This window comes from Marmota marmota, unplaced genomic scaffold (genome assembly GCF_001458135.2).
Source record: "Marmota marmota marmota unplaced genomic scaffold, marMar, whole genome shotgun sequence".
NCBI classification, from domain to species: domain Eukaryota; kingdom Metazoa; phylum Chordata; class Mammalia; order Rodentia; family Sciuridae; genus Marmota; species Marmota marmota.
The window spans coordinates 43295599-43317351 of NW_026000093.1; the positions used below are offsets into that span (position 1 = coordinate 43295599).

Genomic DNA, 21753 nt, shown 5'->3' on the forward strand with positions numbered 1-21753 from the left:
ATGCCATGTTCTGATGCTGTCTCTCCAAAATGTCTATTTCCTGCTTCTTTCACCCACCCCTCCCTCACCGCCTATGTAGCCCTTGTTGTCAGGTGGACCCATGGAAACTGCTCAGCTTTTCTGCAGCCTAATGTGGGGCCTTTATGATACACTGGCTAAATTATTGATTTGGTAAAAACTAGAACTGTTTAATATGATAGGGAACAGCTCTGCTGTAAACTAAGAGGGCTCAGTCTTTACTAAACTCATATCCACTTTTTTTTTGAAAATTTATGCTATTGGCTCAAAGCAAAATTTTAAATAAATCAGATAATTACTGCTTATATCTAGTAAATATGTGTCCAGAACCCTTAAATATATACCCTATTGCCTTAAAGCACTTTATAACATAGAGAGTAATTTTATCATCCTTATCTCATCTGGTGCTCACAAGAAGCCTAGTGATGCCAATATTATTGCAATTCCCATTTTATAAGATAAGATCAAAAGGCAAGTCCATTAAAAATAAGAAAGCATATTTAAAAATAAATAAAAAGATAAATGAGTTTAAAAAAGAAAGAAAATCGGCTAGTGGACTTTATGGCTGGAATTCAAGCCAGGGTACTCTGATGAAGAAATACCTTCTTTTAAGTATATCTTGAAAAATGCATAATGTATTATGCAAAATACCTTATTTTAAAATTCTGGAATAAGATGACTATTTGCTTTACTGAAATAATTCACCTTAAAAATTTTAAAAAGTGTTTCTTTGGTTTTGAATATTTGCTTAATAAATTTCAGTTACACACAAATTTCCTTCGGAAGACCATCTTTGCACAGAGCAGGCAGTGTGGTCATTGGAGCACAAAGCTCCATGAAGCCAGTTACCCCATCAGAGAAAATGGCCTGCCATCCAAGCGGTTATTCAATGTGGCCCACTGGACTGTATCCCCACTGTCCATCCTGGTCTAAACCACTATCATCTAATCTTAGCCAAAATATGGCAGTAAGACCTTAAACCTCCTTCTATACCTTTCCTTTCCACCTTCAAGTGCCTAGTGACACTTTCAATCTATGAATCCAAAATACCTGACTTCTCTTTTTCCACCAAGATTCCTACACAGATTCTGTCACAGCTGCAGGCTCCCATGTGTTGTCCTCCCAATGCCAGTGTCTCTTGTCATTCTCTATCTACCTTCATCTCTGTCCTCTTTTCGGCTTCTTCTCCTCCCTGCCAATGTCTGGTAGCCAATTAACATTCATGTGGCAGATTTCACCTTTCCAGGGAATTCAGCCATGCCTGCAGACTCCCATAACCCCATCCCTTTGTTAGTCTACCTGGTCAGCAACTCACCCCTATGTCCAGCCATCATGAGGTCCCTGGATTGTCCTCTTTAACCACCACTTGAAGCTGACTGAGGTGCCTGGTGTCTTTCTGCTGCTTATTTGAGAAGATGTGTAAGATGATAGTGGTTTTTGCAAAATTCCTTACCCACCCACACCCGTCACCCTTATAAGGTGACACACAGCAGCTGGGGGGAGAGCAACCATGTCAATCATGTTTCAAAGCAACCAACTTGTTCTGAAAAAGAGTCCAACTTATGTTTTAGAGTAGAAATGTTCCCTGTGATAACTGCTAGAAATAATGGAGTCCACCTAAGTCTAATCACCTCTTTATGCTGCTGAAAGGACAATGGGAGTGGCTGGATTTTAAGGCAATGGGGTTTCTGAGGACCAACCTGTGCTCCATGCTTGTAGATGCTGCATGTTGCTGAGCACGGTCCCTGTAGAACGCGTGTTCTGCCTTAATGCTCAGTTAAGCCTCGTGGTCCTATGGTAGACACTGTCCATAAACAACAAAAGCTGTGCTATAAATTCTCTAAATTCTTTAGAGGTTGAAGTAGACAAGTTGCTCTGCTTGCAGCTTGGCCCCAGATGTCAGTGTGGCAAGATGGCTCAGCACCCTGGCCTCCCTAGAGTTGATGATAATTTACTGTGCCCATGGATTTTGATGTAGTTGGGTCCTCTTGTAAGACTGACAGACCAGGTTTAATTGGAGCCAGGCCTCAGGAGACCCAGTTTGGAGAGGATGGGTCATATACCTCCAGGGAACTTTTGGAGCTGTGCTTTGCCCCTCGCTTATCCAACTTTCAATCAAACTAATAGCTGAGTTTTATTTTTTGAAAATTTCTCTAAGAGACCACTTTCCTTCCTTCCTGGAATTCACAGAGGAGAATGAGGGCCTATAAATAACTTGGTTAAAAATTGGAAGATTTTGGAGTGACTGGGGGCCTGGCAGGAAGCCTCCTATTCGCTGTAAGTGAATAGATGTTTCATGTATTTTTTTCTTCTCTTCTTTGTTCTTTACCTGGGAATGCCCTTTCCCTCATTTTCAGGCAACTGAAATCTTCTAAATCCCACTTAAAGTTTCTTCTTACAGGAAACTCGCTAGATTCTTCCTGCTCAGAGTTTAAACTAATATGTGTTGTCATTTCATGATGTTATGCTATACTTTTATTTAGCGCTTGTGGCATCCTGAGTCATTTGAAAAGTTCTTATTTACCCATTTTTCTTCCCTGGATTATACCTTCCCTAAGGTGAGAACTGGAACTTACTCATCTTCCTTTTGTCCCCAGTCCCTGGCATGAAGTCCTGGCCTAGAAGGAGGGCTATAAACTTGTTGAATTAATTTAAATCTTTTAGTCTTGTTCCTCCTTGAAGTACATTGCACAATCGGTAATATTCTCCATAAACAAATGGACCCTCAGAAAGGAACATCTGATGCTCTTTTATCTGCCTTGCCATGAATTTGCAATTTCCTTACCACTTCAGGCAAAACACTGAGTTTCCAAGAACAACTGTTTTTCCCTTCTCCATAACTCTGAGTTCAGGAAAGGCCAACCATTCCAGGGACCTAGTCATCTTTCATAGTGCACAGGGTGGAAGATTCCATGATAAGAGTATGAAGCTGGGCTTCCTTTTGGGTAGGGCTAGACCACTTCCTGTTTGGGGGTTAAGTCTTCTTCTGAATCAAAATCAATTTCCTAAAACATACCACTTTGAATTGAGCTCCAGAGACATTTTTTTTATATCTTTTGCTTGCTTTCAATAGTAGAAAACATACAGTTCTCCCTTCACTATCTCTTTTTTTTTTTTTTTTTTTGAGGCAGTCTCTTTATGTTGCACAGGCTGGCCTTGAACTTCCTATCTTCCTGCCTCAGCCTCCGGAGTAGCTGGGATTACAGGCATGCACTACCATGTCTTGATTTCTTCTTATTTTTAACTCTGTTTGGAAGGAATCAAGTCAGAAGAGGTAGAAAGTGGGTCTCTATCAGATTCCCTATAGAATGGATGACTGAGCCAATACCACACTGGTTAGCATCTTTTGTCCCTACAGGGAGACTGCAAACAGTAATCACACTCAGGATAAGTGGCTTAAAAATGAATGGATCAGTTTTAAAAATTAGGTATAAAAAATAAAAAGAAACCCAGGATTTTTGAACTGTTTGTGACTTAAGAGGCTATCACTAAGAGGGTCACTTTGGGTGTTTTTAGCTTGGGTCCCACATTCTCTTCTGAAATTAACTACTAAGATCCTTTTCATCACTGCAAGGATCTCACCCTAGAGTGAAGAGCCCCTCAATGCTCCCCTGTGAATAGGCTGGACCCCTTGGATAACAGTACCCGGAGGGCTCCTGGAAGATAACTGATGCCTTACAACTTAGGTTGGCTTCTGTGTAACTATTTCTTTTTCCTTTTTATTCCTCTTAAAATGAAAACACTGAGCTTTTCTTTTGATATGTTCTATATTTATGAGAGAAGAGTAATGTAGTTAATAGGAAGAGCATGGCCCTTGGATTCAGACAACACGGATACTCAAATCTCAGCTTCCACACCTAGTAGTTGTGTACACTTAACTCTTGGCACCTCAGTATCCTTGTAAAAGCTACTTTGTAGAGCTGCTGTGAACATTAACATACATAACAGTCACTCAAGTACAGCTATTAATATCAATTATTCTCACCTACAGGAATATGCAAGTTCCTTGGAAACATGCATTTTTTGGAGGGTGATAAGGGATGAGGCATTGTATTTTAATTAATTTTTTGTTGTTGTTTTTTCTTCAGTCTGTGTTTCACATATATATGTCGGGCATCATTTCAAGCACTTTGGTAACATTAATGAATACAATAGATAAAAATTTCTACCCCATGTGTGCCTTACATTATTGTGGTGGGTACAACTGGATGCTGTTAAAGGCTCTGAAGAAATTAAGAGAGCTAAGAGGAACAGGAGGTTGGCAACAGGCTGTGATTGTGAATTGGAATTTGGGGGTAGGCCTTGTTGTGAACATGACCTTGGTTTTGTGTCCTCAGAGGCTTTTTAAAACTACCTTTCAGGATGGTGAATGGGAGGGAGGGAGATGGAAGTGAGGAGTAGGAACCTGCTGATTTGTGGGAGAGCATGAGTATTCCCTTTGGTGTAACATGTCAAAATGCAAACTCAGAAGAGTGAAGTTTTCCAGATGGCCTGATTTTATTTTGTTTAATTTGCGCAAATATCTTCCTGTGATGTTTTGTATGTACCCTGCTTTCTGCAACAATGGTTACTGAGTACAGTCTACCTGGACTGTGACTACTAGAGGAGATCATCACCGTGATGCATGTCTGTTATTGGACTGTCACCAAGCAAGTCCATTGGGACCAGCAGAGATGCTCTCAGCTATTTGCCCTGTGCAGGGGCTGAGCCTGCAGTCACTGTGAATGCTACCCACATGTGGCTGTTTAAACGTAAATAGACATTAATTACAATGAAGTGACATTTGAAAGTCCCATTCTCCATCATACCAGTCACATTTCCTGTGCTCAACAGCCATATGTAGCCAGAGGCTACTGTGTTAGATAGCGCTGATGTAAAACATTTCCATCACTGTGGAACGTTCTGTTAGTATTTGTTGCTTTGCGTGTTTCCCCCTTGACTTGGGTTTTTTTTGTGGTGCTGCTGTCAGTTTTCAGACCAATCTTACCTTTTCATTTGTTGTTTCTCATAGATTTTAGGATTAAATGCCAGATGTAGAATGTTGAGCTAAGGAAGAGTACCTAGGCTTTAAGGGAGATTAGAAGAACTACCTTATGTTCAGGAACCTAGATTTTATTCTTGGGATTTATATTGGTATCAGGATTACCCAGTGCTTCTTTTGCTTGGTTATTGTGTTGCAGCTTTACTCTGGGTGGTAAGAGAGTCAGACTGCTGAGTTACTATGGGAATGCTGTTGGTCCAGTCAATGATCCCTTATTTGGAGCCATGACATTCAAGGAATGTTTAATGCCCAAATGTCTACCCACACGCCCAGAACTGTGTTAGTCCCTGGAGATACAAACAAGAATGAACTTGGCCCCAAAGTCTGAGGCGTTCACAGTTTAGGCAGTAAAGAGAGCTGCATATACAGTTTCATTTGTCTAGTGCCCAACTATTCTGAGCACTCCTGAAAATCTGGAGGAGGGTGGTGTATGATTCACCCTTCCCAGGGACAGGAGTGAGGGGATAGGAAAGGAAGCAGGAAGCTGAAAAATGCCCCCTAAAGAAATGATTCTTAAATGGAAGCTTGAGGGAGAAATAGGTGTTGGTAACATGAAGATGTTGAGAGAGGAATGGGGCACAGTGGCGCATGCCTGTAATGCCAGTGGGTTGGGAGGCTGTGAGGCAGGAAGATCGTGAGTTCAAAGTCAGCCTCAGCAAAAGTGAGGTGCTAAGCAACTCAGTGAAACACTGTCTCTAAATAAAATACAAAATAGGGCTGGGTTGTGGTTCAGTGGTCTAGTGCCCCTGAGTTCAATCCCTAGTACCCAAAAGAAAAAAATAAATAAGATGTTGAGAGAATGGGGTCAATAGACACAATGTACCATAGCATGGAAAAAAAAAAAAAACCAAGGAGTGGAATAACAGAGGATAAGAGTGAGAACTTGTAGGATTAGGATTGATGAAGCTTAAAATAAACAGGAACGAGTGTCTGTAGAGGTAGGTTGATAGATGAGTTTCAGCAGGGAGAGTGACAGAGTGATGGTTCTGTTGGCAGATCTGGCTTCTCAGTAATTCAGGTAGTAACCGTGTAGGTTACGTTTGGGGAAACTGGGCTGGAAGTTGGAATGCCAGTGGTGTGAGAGGGATGGGGAGGAGGGGCTTGTAAGAATCCAAAAGGAGATAATGAGGGCCTGAGGTCAGAGAGTGTAACACGTTGGACCAGGGGACATGGATTTGGTCGATACTAATTTTTAAGGAGTAAAATTATTAGTATTTTAAGGATTGATTTTGTTATTGGGAATTAAGGAGAAAGGAATAAGAGATGACTCTCAGCTTTCAGGGAAACAGTTTAATTCAAACTCTTCTCCCAAGTTCATTGTGACAGGCTTTGACTTGTAGTTGCTACTAGTGATTTGCATCAATAACTGTGCTGTCTAGATTAGCTTTTGGTTCTCTTTTGTCAAGATTTGAGTTGAAATATAGACCGTAGTGAAGTACCACCCTTGTATGACTTTAATTTTGAAATTTTATAGAAGTTTGGCTTCATTTTTAGAGGCTCTAATTTAGACACAAAATTACCCCATTTGCTGGGACATCCCTTGGGTGGACCATTGAACCTGTTATTCATTAGGAGCAGCTGAAAACCATCAGCAAAATTCCTGTACTATGCCAACAATAACACCAGTCAAATTTCAAGGTAACTCTAGGTTTCAGAAAGTTATGAATCTCATAATCTGTCTAGCTGACTCCTTATTTGTATTTTTATGCAGATTTGTCACATAAAGAGCTGGAGGTTTCCTTATTTTCCATATTTGTACACTGCTTGTCTTAGATCATAAATTAAATTCTGAGTTCTGAGTGTTGACGGAGACATACTTATAGATTTGTAGCTAATCATTTTAAAGTAAATGTACAAAACCAGGCCGGAAGTAGGAGAGGAGCCTGCGTAAAGGGACCATTATAATGGGGCCTGTATAGAATTCTCCAGTACCTGCAATGCATTTTAAAAGGATTTTCCAACCAGCAGTTAGCATTTTAATGACATCTTAGTTAACCATAAGTTAAGCTTTCAAAAGAAAAAGAAAATAAAGAAATATAGTTCTCTAGTTTGTATTATTAAGGAAATATGAAAAATATATGTTGATACTTCACATGTTAGCAATGTATTTCTTGACTGCCTGGTTAAAGCCACAAATGGTAGTTGTTTACCACTTTCTTTTATATGGTTTTATTTAACCACTGCATCTGGCCTTTGCTACTAAATATTTTTTCTTTGTCATTCTAACTGCTCTATTCAGTAGGCTCTTTGGTGATGCTCTTTGGGCACACATCTCCCCAAGTTAACAGGACAATTATACTACATGGTGGAGAGTTTTATTTGAAGACTAGTAACGTGTTTGGTGATGAATGAGGACTGTAAAATGAGAAGCATGGGAAGTTTCCAGATCCTTTAAGAATGTTTTTATACAAAAGAGGAAAGAAAACAAGCTCTCTATAATTCTTAGGAGAAGTCACATTAACCATTTGTTAAAAGTTGGATTTACAAGGAACATTGGCTTCTTAAGAGTGTTCCTCACAAACTGCCATCTTTTGCATGATGTCATTGAAGGTTGTTTAGCAACATATCAAAATAGTTTTATGAAAAGATGAATATGTGTTTCATTAATCCCTAGAGGAATTTTCTAAAATGCCTTTTTAAAAATAAATAATTAGTGTCATTCTGTGAAGTGCATGATTTCTTAGGGTGGGAAAGAAGAAGAAGAAAATAAAAGGGGCTATTTTTTCAAGCAATTAGTGATTTAGTACCAGCTGGTTAAGTGAGGTGAAAAACCCTGAGTTGTATGTTATATTATTTTGAATGCTAACCTCATAATCTTTCTCCCATGGTAAATGGCTCTAAACTTTGATCTTCTCAAACAAGTTTGCCAGATGTAGCGGACAAAGCATGTGTGACCTTTTGTGCACCATTTCCACCTGGCTGATGGGAAACCATAAGTTAATTCTCATTTGACTTTTATTTCTAGGCATTACAGCAGAAGTTCTGGTGGTGACCTCTTTTGCTGAACTGCAGAGAAGGGCCCCAGAAGCAAGAGGGAAGATTGTTGTTTATAACCAACCTTATGTCAGCTACGCCATGACGGTGGAATACCGAGTCCGGGGGGCCGTGGAGGCTGCCAAGGTGGGAGCTTTGGCATCCCTTATCCGATCAGTGGCGACCTTCTCCATCTACAGGTTGGTTATGATATTTGTTTGGAAACTTTAAAAAATCTTTTCCATGAAAGAGAAGCCCTTACGAAATAAGGACAAAGCCATTCAAATGAAAATACTGATCATGCATGGAATTCCCCCACCCTCCATTCCACATTTGGTCATTTGTTGGCAATATCTTTTGGGGGCCTTTTCAGGATTCCAAGCTTCATTTATGCATTCCTTTAAAAAGCTTTCCACATCCACAGCCATCCTTTAACATTCCTTATATAACGAATACACTGTGTATTTTCATTGGAGGGTGGGTTGACTTCACGTCTGTGTTTCATCAGCATTCCTAATGACTTCAGAGGAAGCCAGGCTGCTTTCCACGTTGCTAGAGGAGTGAAATAAAAATAGAGTGGGTAACATGGTGGGGCCCAATTCTGGGGTAATGGAACAAGCTGGGGAACTAGAGGAACCTGGCTCTGCTACTGAACAACTGTATGAACAACTTCAGTGTTTCTTAGACTTCTCTGAGCCTCACAATTCTGTGTTGACAAATGATGATGAAGAAGAAATGTGTGAAATTAAGATTAAATTGAGCAAACTTATAAAAGATAATTGATTATCTTTACAGGTCTATAAAAATATTTGGTGGCATTATTTGAAAGCAATGTAAGACTTTTCTTCTTTATTACCCTGGTTTTTATTATTTTAGGAGACTAACTCCTCTTAGCCTGCTTTTTATTTTTAAATGGGTCTGACTGTGTTGTCAAGGATAGCCTTAAATTATTGGATTCAAGGATTCTCCTGCCTTAGCCTCCCAAGTATATGGGACTACAAGCTTGTGCCACTGTGCTGGGTCAAGTGTTTCAATAATTCTCAGTCCCAGGATGCAATTCAGTATTGCAATGGATAAAAGGTCTAAAACTTGACCTGTAGACATTTGGCCTAGTTTAATAGTTACATGTAGTTGTGTCACACATTAAGGATAAGATATTTGAGTAACATAGATAAAAGAAATGCCATTTTAGTGTTGTAGCCTGGTCCATTTTTTTTAAATGCACAAATAATTGCAGATGGTGTTTATTTGAGTTTCAGGACTGGATTTTTAGTATCTATGTGTTAGTATGTAAGTTCATTCTGCACAATTGCTGTTTGGAGATTAAGACACAGCTGCTTGACCTTAATTAGCATCCTATACTCTTGAAAATAAAATAACTGAGGAATAGATGTTAGCAACTAGTGAGAGAGGAATGGTACAAAAGTGCAGAGAAAAGGAAAGAGAGTTAAAAAAAAAAAAAAAACAGGGATTATATGTCTTCCCAGGGGAGGAAGAAGACAGGGCATGTTAAAACCACTTGTTAGGAGTTTTATAAGAGAAAACCTAGTTATACTGGTGCTATAGTGCTAAAAATAATATTCTTTGTAAAGTCTTTAATGGCTTCATGACTAGTGAAAAGTGATTGGATCATATTCTTTTGGATGGTTCATTTTCCCAGGAGGGAAATCCTAAAAAGGCTAGCTTACTTCCCAGAATATCTCTGTCACCCTTGGAATAACACACTAAGCAAGCTATGGCCATTCACCATGATTTCATTGGTCGTGAGAATGAAATTATGGAGCTAGTTTTTTGCTTTGTGAAACTGGGAGATTGCCAGAAATCTTTATTTCAGGACTACTACTCATAAGACTAATAAATTCTCAGATGACTTAATATACCATGATCTGCCAGGGTTCATTGGCATATTATTTTTTTCTGGCATAGTGAAGACATCTGAAAAACCAAGGATACAGCATGAGTAGGACTTGTCCAGCATGAGACTTCAAAATGTTATCCTCTAAGGCTTGGGGTCAGCAATTTGTTATATGGATAAAATGAACATTTTCTTATTCTTCTAAATCTAGACTGATGGTAACTTTTCTCTGATTTTATAGTCAACCATACTTCATTGGATTCAACTTTAAAACTCCATTCTCTGACCATTTGTAAATGTGTAATGACACTGGCCTTTACATAATATCTTAAAATCTTTCACATAGGTGGTATTATTTATTGTGATTACATCCTGAAGGGTCATGCAGATGAAGCATTATCCCTATGTAAAAGTTTAGAGAATTAGACATATTAACATATTTACATCTTACATCCCGAAAACTAAAAACTGAAACGAAATAGGCTTCCTTTGTCCACTTCTAGCTTATTGTTTTTAGAACCAAGTTTCTTTAGAGTGTTCTGCATTCCTATCTCTAGGTCCTCACTCCCCTACACTCTGCAGACTGTTTCAATGTGGCTTTTCCCAGTACCGAAATGGAACTTCTTAAGGTCACAAATAACAACCTAGTTATCAGATATAATGGACTTCTCAAGCCACCATCTTATGGCTCCTCTCTGAAGCATGTGTCACTATTGACTGCTTTTTAAATATTTCTTTTCTTTGGCTTTTATGACTTCTTTTTCATATTCATTTTCTTTGTCTGCTCTCTCACTCCTCTGTCCCTATTTCTCTAGCTTCTGACTCTGACTGTTTGTTCTACATGAGCATTACCATCACATTTGTGGCTTCAATCACCTTTATGCTTTGACAATTTCCAAGCCCACCTCTCCCATCTGGACCACTGCCACATTGCCAATTGCCTACAGGTTCTTCTTTTAGATGTTCTATGGATATCTTGGTTCTAGCTTTTTAAAAATTTAATTCATCCTTTCACATTTTTCTTCTGCATTTTCTATCTCAGTAAAAATAACCTCTGTCTTCTAACTCACGCAGCACTTGATTATGCTTGTTTTCTTCCCTTGTCCCTCATTTCTAGAAGTTACTAAGTCTCTTGGGTTCTGCTCTGTATCAATCATTTTAATACATACAGACTGAGCAGCTCCGTTTCCCAGACTCACTCCATATTCCAGTCACTGGGAGCTGCTAACATTTTCCCCATGTGCTATGTTTCCCAGGGTTTCATGACAGCCTGTGCTTTCTTCTCTGCTACCCTCCTTCCCTTCCTCACCGTCACACTCCATTCCTCAAGATTTATCTTAGTGGCTCTTCTTCAGGGAAGTACTCTCTGATATCCAAATGTAGCCCAGGTGAGCCACCTCTTTATGGTATTCCCATGCCATCCCATATATACTCTGTATCACAATGTTTTGAAGATAGTTTTGGCTCATACTTTGGTTGGGTAGACTAATGGTTGTAACAAACAACTTCACATCTCAGTCACCTAACTCAACAGAGGTCTCTTTCTTGCTTACATAATAGTGCCAAAGGAGTGTTCAGCAGGTGGACATTTGCTCCTTTCCATCTGTGACTCCACATCTCTATCTCAGAATCCTCTGTATCCAGCAGAAAAAGAAGGGGTTATTGAGAGAAAGTCATTCACTAACCAGGAGGTTTTTTCATGGTCATTCCTATTCTGGACTGGATATAACTTACTTCTGCTTGTTTTCTGCTGGTCAGAATGCCATTATATGGAGGCTGTGCACTTTGGCTTATCTTTATGCTCAGGGTATAAGGAGAGTGAGTTTGGTGAAAAACTGTCCAGTCTGCCCTGACTTCCTGACGACATACTAGACTAACTAGACTCTCAGTTCCAGAAAGACATTGATTTCGTGTGTGTGGGTATGTGGGTGGGTGTGTACTTTTTCTTTACCTCTGTGTTCCTATCATCCAGTTCAATGTTTGATACATAGTGTTCTGGAAATATCTATTGAAGGAATAAACTTGTTTAAGTTTATATAGTAAATTATGTGACAAACAAATTGTGTTAATTGTGTTAGTTATTCATTGCTGTGACCAAAATATGTGTCAAGAACAACTTAGAGGAAGAAAGGTTTATTTTAGGGTTTACGGTTCAGAGGTCTCAGTCCATGGTCAGCTAATACCATTGCTTTGGACCTCAAGTGAGGCAGAATTTCATGGTGGAAGAACATGGAAGAGGAAAGCTGTTCAGTTCATGGCATCTGATGAGAGGAACAGCCAGGGACAAATATAACCCAAGGCCACATCCCACCTGCCTACAATTACTACCCACTAGTCCATTCAAATTAATAATCTATCAAATGGATTAATACATAGATGAGGTTTCAGCTCTCATAATCCAATATTTTTACCTCTGAACATTGAAACATTGCCTAACAATTGAGCTCTATCAGGGATATTTTTTTAGATCCAAACCATAACACTGGGTGACCCAATTCCTAGTGATCTCTGACCAAAATATATAACCTCTATAGTAAGCTTTAAAATGACTTGATCTTTTAGGGAACTTTGTATTTGAAAGAAAATGTCAGGTACCCAAAACACTAGATTTTTTATATATATTCTACCAAAACATTAATGAATAATGATGTTTTCAGTTGCTAACTTAAAAAAAAATAGTTCCTTTCTCCCTGGTAAGATTTTCACCCTTAACTATGGGAGTGGGCAATATTAGATTCTATCTAGGAATATTGTAGAAGTCAGCAATGCTAAAGAACAGAATATATATTGTAATTTGTTGCTGCTTATCTTCAGAGTTAAAGAATCCCCAGAGGAAGTTCGATATGACACTTTTCAGTGTCATCGGCCATTTTGGAAGTAGAATAGTCACATGGCCTCATGACAGATTCCTCCAGAGAAAGCTCATTACTTGTTGCCAGCAGCATCTCCAGGTTATTCTCTTTGTTTCTCTGGACTGCCTTTATTAGTGGTTCTGTGCTCCGGCTTCAAAGAGAAGACTTTTCCTTTATTGATGTTTTTATAATAACAACCTGACCTTTCATTCACCATTGACCGTCAATTCATTAGCACTTTTTATGAATGTAAAACACCTCTTCTCTTTGTAATGGGAAAATATTTTAAAAATCAATGTAATTAATTACAGATTTAGGTTTTACAGAGGAAAGCTTCTTAATAGAACCATTTGTCTTATACTGTTTCTCAAATTTATCATACTTTTTAGTAAATGCTTTCTGAGAGCTTACCAGCTACTCAGAAGTTTCCAGGGACTAGGGTTACTAAGATGAATCAGATATGCATTTTTTTTCTTCAGAAATAGTCTATCTCAGGAAAGAGAAGGAGGCAAGGTTAAAATATAACTGATTAGGGGAATATATTTTATATGTAATACTTAATGCATGATTAGGGGAAAGAAATGAAAGAAGGGAATGACCATTTATTAAATGCTAACTTTGTACTATGCTTTTCTAAAGGCTTAAATTGTTTTAATCCTTTATGCAACGCAATAGATGTAAATTTTGGTATCTCTCTTTTACAGGTTCAGGGTGGTTAAATGGCTTATAAAGTTACACTGCTAGGATTCAAACTCAGAGCCTCTTGCTGTGAATTCCACATTCTTTAGTTTGCACCAAGCAACCTGCAAAGCTAATGTTGTAGGACTCAAGGTAACAAAATCAAATTTGGGCTCACTTCATTGAGGATGTGGGTTCTGGGTGTAACCCATGAGAAGGCAGAACTAGACCAAGAGAAAGTAGGTGGAAAAACATTCTATACAAGGTCAAGGCAAGGTGGGAGTGCATGATGTATTGGGGAATGCACAAACAGACCATCTCTACTGGAGCCAGGTCTCCTAAGAAATCAGAGAAATGGAACCTTGGGGTGAGAGGAAGAGGTCAGGGTTAAAGAATCCAGAGTACCAGATTGGGGCATTGTCAGTGTAATATGGAGGAAATGGAGAACTGCTGAATGTGTTAGCACTGCTCTGGAACAGTGCTCTCAGAATGGTCCCTGGAAGGAATCAGCAACCTCACCTGGGAGCTTGTTCAAATCACAAACTTTAGGCCCAGTAAGAGATTCATTAAATCAGAAATGCTGAGAGTGGGGTCCAGAATTTGAGGTTTAACAACCCCTCCAGATGATGGTGCTGCACAGTGAAGTTTAAGACTACCGTTTTATTTGTTTGCTTTTAAATGCAATTTTATTTCTTATTTATTTATTTATTTTTTTACATACATGACAGTAGTGGAATGCATTACACTCATTATTACCCATTTACAGCACAATTTTTCATAACTCAGTGTATAAAGTATGTTCATGCCAAATTATGCCATTATACATGTTCTCTCTCTCTCTCTCTCTCTCTGTCTGTCTCTCTCTCTCTCTTTTTGCATTACAATTCTTAATACACATATATACCACAATAGCAAGAATGGTGGAAGGTGATGGTCATCATTATACAAAATACATGTATGAAGATTTGAATTTGATGTCAACATACCTTATATACAAACAGAGATATGATAAAGATTACCATTTTAGAAAGATCCCTCTGTACTTGTGCACAACACACTTGGCAGAGGAAAGCAAGGATACGTCCCTTCTAGTGCAGAATAATGAGGGTGTGGATGATGGTGATGGCGATGGAAATGGCAATAGCAGTGGATAAAAGAGACAGCAGGAGGGATAGTGTGGGGGAAAAAAAACAGAACTTGAGGACTGGTTGGATTTGAAGGGGAAGGAGGAGGAACTCAAGTATGATAGGCAAAGATCAAAAATCAGTTTAGCTTAATATTTTTAAAAATAGTATGCTTTATAAAACAGTATGGGTTTGTGGGGTTTAAAGAAAAACCAGACCTGATGACATATCTGGCCTGTTCTGTAGGGCAAACTTGCGCCCAGGAGATTAGCCACCAAATCCTTTTTATTGGTGGGATGAGCCCTTTTCCCTTGCTTTTCTCTTTCCCCCTTGTATTTTACCTTACCTGGTTGGGTACTGAAGGCATTTGTGTTCATGATCTCTGCTCTGAGGATACCAGACTGGAATCTGGACAATGAGGAGACATGTAGGTATCTAGATAGTCTAGAGGGTAGCACTGCCAGTTTGTTTTTTAGACATTTTGAGTTTGTCTAAAGGTCATAAATCCTATTGATCTGATTTTTATATATTATTAAAAAAAAATAGTGCAGCATTTCCATTTCTTCGTTATCCATGTTTTTGACCATCCAAGGCAATTTAAAATTCTAGCCTAGCTTACTCTGCACTGCAGTACACCTTGGGGCTTCCACCTCCTGCTTTCTTAGCACACGAGCTCAAGCATGCAAAATAATTTTTACATTAGCCCAAGTGCAATATAACTCAGAAGGTAACTCTGCTGAGGCCAAATTGTCTGTTACACTGCCATTGCCAAATATTCATATTTTTTTCTAGTTATTTTCTCCGTTGCCCCAGATAATTGAACAGAAGGTATGTTTTAATCAGCTAAGGAAGCAAAAGGCGCTCCCTGTACTGTGCAAAATGTATCCCCGCACTGGGTAAGAATTCACGGAGGTGGGAATGAGTTGTTGAGAGAACTTGGCTTTGTAAACACTACTGGCTTGTGTCTAATGTCACGTGGCCTTTGTGTAGTGTTCTGATAGAATAGTGAGAAGGAGGAGGAGGAGGAAGAGGAGCAATCATTTTGGAGATGACTAGGAGCTGCTAAACCATGCAGCTGGGGAGAGATGAGTGCATCCAGGTGATCTTTCTGGAGTGCAGAGAGGGAAACTGCTAGACCATCTGGCGAGAGAGATGTGAAAAAGTATATAAATCAATCTGTGTAATGATACTTAATTAATACAGAGTCAATAAGTAACATAATTGAAGCGCTGGTTGGGCGACATTGTGGAGTTAAACAGCCTCAAAGAGGGCACTGATTAAAGCCATTACAATTTATAAAACATTCTTCATCTTAAGAAAGCGTCTTGATGAGATTTCACACGAACGTTTTGTATCAGAAGGCCAGCTTAAAACATTCAGAGCAGAGGTGAAATGTGTTAAGAGGTCTATTCAGGATGAGTTTTGAAAGCCAGTTATTCTCCAAGAGGAAAAAAAATAAAAAAGAATAGAAAAGCTCACCCTACCTCCTTTGTTTTTAACAGGAAAAAAATTAATGCTGTATACTTCACATTGAGACAGTCTTGGATTTGTGATGTCCTGGTGGTTTGGTTCTTCAGTATGACCTTAGAATAATTAGCTATCGAGCTTGATTTAAACTGTTGTGAAATATTGTTGCAGCGGAGGGGGCTCATGTGCCTGCTGGGGAAAAACAAGGAAAATACGGTTCTGACTCAAAACAGGACAACCGGGCCAGTCTCGGTTAGTAGGCTCTTTCCCCTCTTTTTAATTTTATTTTATTGTTTTGTTTTGTTTTGTTTAATTCACTCGGAGCCTCATAACAGATGCACAGTAATCAAGCAGAATGCCAGTTCTCATCATGTATGCTGGTGGAGGCACTGTGCTCCCGAGGGGGGAAACCAGAGAAGACCCACATTGAAGGCTGCATTTTTTCTTCTCATCATCCTTTTCTTTCCCCCACCTCCCCACCTCCTCTCTGGTTATTTAAAAGGCAGATTCTTTGTTTGGAAGACCTTAGTTAGAAATTTCAAAATGTTCTTTAATCACTGAACTTGTAGTATAGCTCCAGGTAGTGAGAGCAGGCATGCTCCTCATAATGGAGAGAGCTGGGCCATCGCATTTTGGAGCCTGGATTCTGGAGTCAGCAGTGCTTGGGTCTTTGTTCAGTCACTTGACAGATGTGACCTTAGCAAACTAGGTAACTTCCCTATGCCTCCATTTCTTATAAGACAGGGAAAATGATGGAACCTTTCCCTAGGAGTTTTGTGGAAATGAAATGAAATGATATTATTGTCTGATGCATAGTAAGTTTTAAAAACATGTCAAATACTATTGTATAGTTTTACTAACTAATGACTAGATATAGTTATTTAAAGAAAGTAGAAGGAAGGAAAGAAGGAAAGGGAGGGAAGCGTAGAGAAAAGGAGCGAGGGAAGAATAAAAAGAAAGAAGAAAGGAGGAAAGGAAGGAAGAAGGGAAGAGCTTAGTTTTTTTTTTTTTAAAGTCACTGTTAGGAATTGGTACATTATAATTGCAGCTATGTGGTTGGAAGACAAACCCTAACATCATATTGCCATTTAGATCTCTGTCTCCATAGGTTTTCCTAACTCTGCCGGGTTATGTGTCTGCTTGTCTGTCCGCCTTTCTGAATTGACAGGTCTCCTGGACACAGGCTACACAGTCTTGTTCCTGTAGGTGTTCCCAGGGCTCTGCACAATCCCTGGCACACAGCAGTGCTTGAATGAATGTGTAAGAGTCCCAAGCAGCTTATCCAGTTTGCTAACATGTAAATTCAAGGTGTCACCATTTCACAATCATAAATGTTGAATAATAATATAGATGAGGTGACTGACCTTTGGAATTGCTACTTATCAAAAATAGAATCTCTGGAACCGGAGAGCAGACTCTATAGTTATGTAAATTTTGGCAAAGTATTGCAAACTGCATATTACTATGGTGCTTTGTGAGGCTGCTATAATTAATGGTCTGTTTGCATTTCTAGTATAGACTGTCATTTTTCATCTACTTATAACCTTGATGTAAAAATTTATTCTTGGCTGCTATTTTGCATTCGTAATTTTAAAATATATATAAATGTTCACCTTCTATTTTCCAGCTTCCTGATTATCAAAAGCGCCAGCTTAAGAATTACATCACCATGGCATGTTTTTCTGAATCTCTAGTGGTAAAAAGAAATTAATGCATTTTGAATTCAGGTTTCAGGATTATGAGAATGCTGTTTGCTTATGCAGTGCCCTTTGAAAAATGACTAGTGTAGCATAGGGACCAAAAGAATTCTGAGTAACTTTGAGCCAATCCTTACTATTACATGTGCTTTTCTCCCTGCTCTTCTCCACATACTCCAATTTAAGGATGACTGTACATATCCTCTTGCACCATGACCCTCTGACTCCTTTGGCCCACTGGAGAAAATACCAGCCAAAAGCCACTACCAGCAGATTTGGACACTAACGAAGGATTCAGACAGACTGGGTACTAGCACTGGTTCTGTCTCATAGATGCTTTGTGATCTTTAAGTACATTACTCAACATCTCTGAGCCTATTTTCCCCATCTGTAATACAGGAAGAATGCTATTTACCTGACAGAATTATTGAGACAATCAAGTGGGATCAGGCACTCGACACAGAACCAGCACATGGGAAGTAATCAATGAGTTGTAACTGACAGTTTGTCTTGATCATGTTGATTACCATTGTCATTGCTAGATAATGATGGGATGAAGGATGTAGGCTGTTGTGAGATGACTTATCTTAAAAACCAGCTCTAGAACTCTCCTCATGTGGGCTCAAAGACCTTGGTTCCAGATAGTTCTGATTTCAGAACCTACTTTTCCTAATTTCCCTTAGACTTTGGCTTAAAATGAAGATGACTTCTGGTCTGACAATTCTGAGCAGTGTTCTCCCTCAAATTCTCTACATAACACTCCTCTGTGTGCTCAGAGTCCTAATGGCACTTGGCAACTCTGCCTCCCTATCTACTTGTTTAGCGTATAGTTTCTCATAAAAATATAAGTTGCATGGGGATCAGAATTGTATTTTTCTAGGACACTGTTATATTCTCAGTGCCCAGGAGATTGCCTGGCCCAGGGCAGGTACACAAGGGATATTTGTTGAATGAATAACTATTTTAAAAATCAGCTATGATAAAAGAATAGAGAACAGATACATATTGTATCATGGCTTTTTTCTTTAAAAAATACCACGTTTTTTTTTCCTGTGTGGGGGATCCAACCCAGGGCCTCCTCCATGCTAGGCAAACACTGCCATCAAGTCCATCTTCAACTCTACCACAGATTTTTTCCTTCAATTTCTTTCTTTCTTTCTTTCTTTCTTTCTTTTTTTTTTTTGGTGGAAAATGTCAATCTGTGGTAAAGTTGAAAGAACAGAAAAGAACTCATTGAGTCTTCATAAGAAATTGCCTGGCATTTCCAGAGTGGTTGTATGTCTAACACTCCCCCGCCATGCAGGAAGGGTTCAGGCTGCTCCACGTTCACACCTACTCCTGGCCTGGTCAGTCGGTTCAATTTTAGCCTTGCTGTTGGACAAGGTTGACATTTCCCTGAAGGTTTGGTGAGCATTTTCCTATTTCCTGAATCTTCCTTTGTAAAGAGTCTACTCAAGTTTTTGCCCTTTCATAATTTATTTTACTCAGGAGTGAGGGTTCCTTATATATTCTAGATACAAGTCCATAGTCATATACAGGTTTTTCATGTGTTTTCCCTTCATCGATGTGTTGCCTGTTCTTTTGTTGGATAGTGTCTTTTGATGGGAGGTTTTAAATATTAATGAAGCCTATAACTTATCAATTTTTAGTTGCTTTGTGTTATCCACATACACTTAATCTCTCTTTTATACTTTTCTGTTCTCTCACTCTTTTGGGGAGTAGGAAGGAGTACCAGGGATTGAACTCAGGGTCACTTGACCACTAAGCCACATCTCCAACCCTATTTTGTATTTATTTAGAGACAGGGTCTCACTGAGTTGCTTAGCACCTCGCTGTTGCTGAGGCTTGCTTTGAACTTAACCATCCTCCTGCTTTATCCTCCCAAGCTGCTGGGATTACAGACATGTCACCATGCCTGGTTCTCTCTCTCTCTCTCTCTCTCTCTCTTTATACCACATTTGCTTCTATGCCATCCATCTTTCTCTCATTTTCTGGGTCATTTGAAAGTAAAGTAGGAATAATAATGAAGAAACTTCACTAATAAATATATTAGTATGTATTTCATACAAACAACAACTGCAGTATCACTTTATGACTAAGAAATTTAACATTCTTATACAAATGTTATATGTTACAAAGTCCATCCATATTCAGAATTCTGTGACTATTTCTCTCCACCCCCAATAATACCTCTGTCTTTCTTTTCTAATTCTATAATCCAATCAAGGACATTACATTTAGTTGTCATGTGGCTTAATTATAACTATTAATTATTATTACTTTAAAATTGGGGTTTATTTGGACTTAATTATCATAGATAAAAATAGAAAAATACATTATTTTTAGGGACATAGATATGAATTTTGACAAGCAAAAAAGTTGTGTAATGACAACATTAAATTTTGCTCCCTGTCAAACCCTGTGCCGCTCCATCAAGACAATGATTCTAAAACCTAATAATGTACCTGGACTGAAAAAACAATATCAGTACTTGGGAAAAAGTAGAGATACTTTTTTAAAATACAGTAAAAAAATAAATCAAAATTGTCAAGAATTATAATAAAAATGAATACAATAATTTTTCTATTAAAAAATTCACAGATTGGTTTTGGTTGGAGAATAGGTGGAAAGAGAAACCAGGGGAACAGACAAATGAGAGGAAGAATAGCAACAAAGGAAAAAAAATAAAGACATAAGATACAACAAAACTGCAAAACACCATTCAAAAATCATCATCCTTCACACAGTGATGCATAAAAACCACCCTGTTCCAAGTATGGTAGAGAAGTTAGTGAGTAGAAAAATTAAATAAATCTCAATGAAAAAAAAATTTTGCTTAAGCCTTGCACTCTTAGATAACAGTGGTGATTAAGAAATCTTCTTTTGTGTTCTAGAAAATAACTTATTGCAGAATGGCCCTTCCTCATAAAGCTTATATAAGATTTGGGGATACATCCCTGTGTGCCTACCACAAGGGTAAGGCTTTAGTCTCATAAAGAGACTTGTTTCTTCTTCTTTTTAAATCTGGAATTGTTCCCTATTCCTTTTAGCATTTTATTTCACTGACATTTTTAAAGATTACAGGACCACAGTGTTGTACAGTATCCTTCAGTTTGAACTTTTTGATCATTTCCTCATTAGATTCAATTTTAATATATTTGGCCAGAATTTTATATGAATAATATTGTGACCCTCTTATTATATCACATAAGGAAGCAAAAAATGTCACCTTTCCTTGTTGGTGAGTGTAAATTTGATCTTGTCCAAGCCATTCTCTGTGGATTTCTTCACTGAAAGGTAGAATTTCTCCTTTGCAGGGGAAATGTGTTGTAATTGTGGTGAGATGCTTTGAGACTTTGTGAACTTTAAGTTCCCCTAGCAAAATTTTAGCATCCATTGATATCCTTGCCTGAATCAATCATTGTATTTGAAGTTGCAGATGTTTTTCCAATGCAGTTATTTCTGGTTTTCTTATTAGCCAGTGTGCTCTTTTAGGAAAGAGAGTCCAACCTCTTAATTTTCTTTTGGTTTCTGAGCCATCACTTCATGGACTTTTTCAAGTGTATTCGATAAAATTCATTACTGTCATCATTCTTTTTTATAAAACCTCAAAATTTTCAAAATGCTTAATAAATATCAAAGTTAGAATTATAGGATAAGTTTGAATATATGAAGCACTGAAAGGCATTCACTTTTTAAAATAATTCCAAGTTACCCAAACTCCAGATAAATCAGCTAATTAGCAAGATGTAATCAATACCATTTCCTCTGAACTTTTTCATTAGCAGCATGAGCTTTGGGAAAATAACTCCTGAAGTTATTTTTAGTTTACTATTACCAATGTATACCATATGCAAATGAAGACCCTTCACCTCATACATAATTGCTGTTAATTGTTAAAATAAGCGAGCAGAAATCTCAAAAACTAGCAATCTCTTCTGAGTTTCTCCAGACTGACTCCCTCTCTTCCTTCCTTCCTTCCTTCCTTCCTTCCTTCCTTCCTTCCTTCCTTCCTTCCTTCCTTCCTTCCTCCCTCCCTCCCTCCCTT

The 21753-nt window shown here is 38.5% G+C and overlaps 1 protein-coding gene across 3 annotated transcripts in view; it reads left to right on the forward strand.

Annotated features, from left to right (window-relative positions):
- Cpq (carboxypeptidase Q) overlaps window positions 1-21753 on the forward strand; it is a 437300-nt gene that overhangs the window by 114731 nt on the left and 300816 nt on the right. For all 3 annotated transcript variants that reach the window (XM_048782833.1, XM_048782834.1, XM_015485985.2), the window contains exon 3: window positions 8025-8232. In XM_048782833.1, coding sequence (XP_048638790.1) covers window positions 8025-8232 — 208 coding nt within the window. The remainder of the gene's footprint in view (window positions 1-8024; window positions 8233-21753) is intronic.